A 4,227-nucleotide genomic window follows, 5' to 3' on the forward strand; every position below is an offset into this window, starting at 1 on the left:
CTGCTATCCCCACAGATCTCTCTTGGGCTCATCCTGCGCCTGTGGGATGTGTATTTGCTGGAAGGAGAACAAGTGTTGATGCCGATGACAAGCATTGTCTTTAAAGTTCAGAGGAGTAAGTGTACATGTGCCCAGTGGGGCCTGGGAAGCCCTGGGGTCAGACCCAGACTGTCCAGAGGCCAGCTTCCTCACACTGTCCTCATGATCCTCTGTTCTGGTCTGGAGGGAGGTCTGGCCAGGTGGGCTGGGCAGGGCACAGTGACACCGAGCCCGTCCCCCACATGACCCAGATGAAAGTCAGGAGTGTTGTGAGCACTTCCTTGCCCAGGTGGCCCTCCAGCCACAGGCTCTTGTGCACATCTGGGCCCCTGGGGTGGCCACAAAAGGATCCAGCACTGCCCAGTGGGAGACTGAAGTGGCCACGAGGTATCAGCTGTACCCCCTCCCAGGGAACTCTCCTGGCCTGATGTCCACCCTATCCCTAGAGCGCCTCGTGAAGACATCCAGGTCTGGCCTGTGGGCACGGTTTCGGAACCAGTTCTTCCATACTTGGGAGTTGGATGATGACGCTGTGCTCAAGCATCTTAGGACCTCTACGAAGAAACTGATGAGGAAGCAAGGGGACCTGCCACCCCCAGGTGGGCTCCAGTGCCATGTCCCCTCCCATGTCACCCTCTGGGGCAGTCAATAGTAGGGGAGTGCCTGAGACCCGCAACCCTACTACCTGGGCCTTCCTCTTCACTTTTTTTTCTCCTCTTCCTCCTGGACTCTAAGTACAGGAGGCCCACCGGTCCTCAGGGCAGGCGCTCAGTGCATGTGTACTGGATGTGTTGTGCCCGCAGGAGGAGGATGTGGGCATGACCGTCCAACAAGCCCCCTCCCACTATCCGCAGTGTCTCTGTCTCCCCCTTATAGGACCCTCTAGGGCACTAGATGAGCCAGACCCATTTGTGGGAAACCTCGCCCCTCCCTGCAAGCAGCCACAGCCTCAGAGAGCAGCAGAGGCCCCTCACTGCTGCACGCTCCTCCAAGGTTGCCGGGACAACCAGCCTTGAGCCAGGGAGACAAGGGAATCGGGTGTCCCTGACCCCAGAGCATTCAGGGAGAGGGCACAGGCAGGACCCCGGGCCCAGAGCCAAGATTTCAGCCTGATGTGGGAACGGTCAGTCCTGGCATGGACTGGACAGCCCAGGAGGGCAGAGGATGACCCATGTCAAGGCCCAATCACCCACTGCGTAGACGGTTCCCCATGAGAGGTTGCAAGGGGCTGGGTGACATCCAAGTCCCCTCCCACCTGAGTTCTTACTGGGGGTATATCCCTGGCCCAACAGCCCTGGGACGAGGGTGTGTGGTAGGAAGCCCCCAGCCAGTCCGAACCCTGGGGGCAGTGCCAGGAGCCACCTGTCATGCCCTGACAGCTTCCCCACGCCAGGTGGCACACACCCCTCCCTCTGGGATCAGCAGACTACAGGCGTGTCCTCAGTGTCAGGCCCCAGGGGCCCCACAGAGAGCCCGAGGACTCCAGATACCCAGGCAGATGGGGCCCAGCCGGGAAATGCCTGCATGGGCTCATTAGAGACGCTGACCATGTCTGTTTTCCTTTCAGCCAAACCCGAGCAAGTGTCCTCAACACCCACGCCTGTGCCGGCTTCACATGGCAGGATGACCCTCTGCAATGGGGACAGGCAGGCCCCTCCAGGCCCACCAGCCCGGTTCCAGCGGCCCATTTGGTTAGTTTACCCACCATGGGCACCTCGTTTTTCCACATCTTGTCCTGGTGTGGCTGTCCGGGAAGACATCTACCCTCTGGGCACTTGGGGTGTGCCCAGCCCGGCCCCGGCTCAGGGAAGACCTCAGGGTTCCTGGAGATTCCTGGAGTGGAACTCGATGCCCCGGCTCCCGACGGACCTGGATGTAGGGGGCCCTTGGTTCCCCCATTATGATTTCGAACAGAGCTGCTGGGTCCGTGTCCCTTCTGAATGTGTCCTGGACAGCCCCGGGACTGTGGGACAGGGCCAGCTCGTGAAGCCCACGGGGACCCTGACACCAGGCCCTGCCCAGGCCCATCAGGACTGAGGGAGGCCAGGAGATATCCCACTATAACAGGGCACCCCGTCTACGGACAAGAGACTTGCACCCAATTTCTAGAATGGCACCGTATCCCAGGAAGACCAGCTGGCCACCTGCTGGCAGGCGGAACACCCTGCGGAGGGGGTGAGATTGGCTTTCACTGCACTGAGCCACAGTGTGGACGTGGACTTCCAGCCCTGCACTGCACCCAGCACTGATTCCAACCAGGACACCTCCTTAACAGCTCTGCATGAGCAGCAGTGCGCTCCCACCTCAGGGCCTTGCCTCTGCCACCTCTACTTGGAAAGTTCTCAGTTCCCTCCAGGCTTCTAGAAGCATCTGGGCCAGGGCTCATGGCTGGATAATTTCCGAGGCTTAACAACCCAAGCCAGCTTTGCCTCTTCGCTTTATTTTTGTTAAATTTATGAAAATTGATAAGAAAGTGTGCAGCTCAAAGACCTTCAGATGGGAACACACCAGCCCCTGTGATCACAAAGCCAACCATGCCTAGCCCTCCCAGCACCCCAGCTGTGTGACCAGCTTCTGAAATTCTGACGACACTGCAGCCTGCCTTTGTATTTTCAACTCATAGATGGTAACCCCCTTCCTATTTTAAAATAAATGTTTTCTGTTGAAATTATTTTAGAGATACAGAAATATTGAAAAGGCACTACAGTGTCCTCCTACACCTTCCATCCAGCTGCCCCTAATTATGAGACGCTTTAAGTACCTATACCATAAGAAATTTAGGCCGGTGTGGGTGACTGACACGGTAATCCTGCGCAATTTGAGAGGTCAAGGCGGGAGGTTCAGGTTCACTTGAGTCTGGAAGTCTGAGACCAGCCTGGGAAACACAGGTGAACCCTGTCCCTAGAGAAAAGTCAAAGAAATTAGCCAGGCCCAGTGTCAGCCCATGGTCCCACCTAGTGAGGGACCTTGAGGCAGGGAGGATCAGCTGCAGCCCATGACTCCAGGAAGCAGTAAGCCAAGATTGCACCACTGAAGAATAGGAAAGGTAAATATTTGAAGTGTTACTTATGCCACTAGGGAAGTAAGAAGACTGTTATAATTATCAGTATTAAGGCATACAGTTTTCTAAAATGTATCTCTGTAGGTTCAATAAGAAAAATTCCTGCATATTTCTTTATATTTGATAGAGTAAATAAAGAAAATAAAAACATTAAAGGAAATGTCAGTATTTAGACTCCATGCACTTTCTAAAAGCATTACTAAAAGCATCTCACATTTCTGTTTAAACACTTTGTACCATTGCATAAGTAAGTAGGGAAGAGATGGGAGTTATTTGAGGTGTTTAAAAGCTGGTGGTGCCACATCTAACTGGGTGTAAACTAGGATAAAATCACTATAAAAAAGTTCAAATTCCATGCAAATGTAAAGATTATACAATCTTATTAAATTGTTAGACATCTTTTCCCAACTACCAAATGGGATAACATCATGTCCATAATTAGCAATAAGAAAATTCTATCTGCACAATCTTCAAAGTCCATTTTTAAAATTTTATACATATCATCTCTCATTTAGAAAATGAATATTTCAATATGCTTATTACACCTAGGAAGAAAAAAATGTTCAATTTTATAATCTCAAAATTTTTGCTAGTCATTAAAATAAATCAAAGCATTCAGCATCAAAGGATATACAGATACACACTCTTAAGTAATTCATATATCAGGGCCAGAGTGTTAGAGACCTAATCTGCTCATTTCATAAGATAGGATCTCAGTATTTATTTTGAAAAACAAATAGCCCCATTCAACAAGGGAAAGATCATAATTTAAAATTAGGAAATTAAAAGAAAAATAAGCCTCCAAAGCCTAAAATGGAATATCTACCATTAAACAGAATGAGAAATAGACACTCGGGACATCAGACATACTGACCCTTCAAAGGAACATGGATACAAATATGTAACACCCAATCAAATGGTACCAACACCATGATCCTGTGTGACAGCAACAGTGACTAAATCTAAAAGAATTCCCAAAGTTGTATTGAAATATATTTTCCTCAAGGTTTTTAAGTGAGTTACAAAACAGCTCTATTTCCACTCTTTTACTGTGTCCCCAGTAAATAAAAAATGAAAATAAATAAATGGGTGATAGGAATTCCAGCAGAAAATGAGAAACAAAGTGA

The 4,227-nt window shown here is 50.2% G+C and overlaps 1 protein-coding gene across 1 annotated transcript; it reads left to right on the forward strand.

The window, feature by feature from the left end:
- The first annotated feature begins 461 nt into the window (after positions 1–461).
- LOC116272731 (TBC1 domain family member 3B-like) lies at positions 462–2,493 on the forward strand. Its single transcript, XM_031661504.1, has 2 exons — positions 462–638; positions 1,607–2,493. The coding sequence occupies exons 1-2, from the start codon at positions 467–469 to the stop codon at positions 2,074–2,076; spliced, it is 642 nt and encodes a 213-aa protein (XP_031517364.1). The 5' UTR covers positions 462–466; the 3' UTR covers positions 2,077–2,493.
- Positions 2,494–4,227: the final 1,734 nt, after the last annotated feature.

This window comes from Papio anubis, unplaced genomic scaffold, assembly GCF_008728515.1.
Source record: "Papio anubis isolate 15944 unplaced genomic scaffold, Panubis1.0 scaffold1767, whole genome shotgun sequence".
Taxonomy (NCBI): domain Eukaryota; kingdom Metazoa; phylum Chordata; class Mammalia; order Primates; family Cercopithecidae; genus Papio; species Papio anubis.

What these genes read in the sequence shown, in the direction of transcription:
- LOC116272731 (XM_031661504.1), top strand. Translation starts at nt 467, where the DNA reads ATGTCCACCCTATCCCTAGAGCGCCTCGTGAAGACATCCAGGTCTGGC. An exon ending in AGGGGACCTGCCACCCCCAG is followed by an intron (nt 639 to 1,606) that starts GTGGGCTCCAGT and finishes TTTTCCTTTCAG; the next exon opens with CCAAACCCGAGCAAGTGTCC.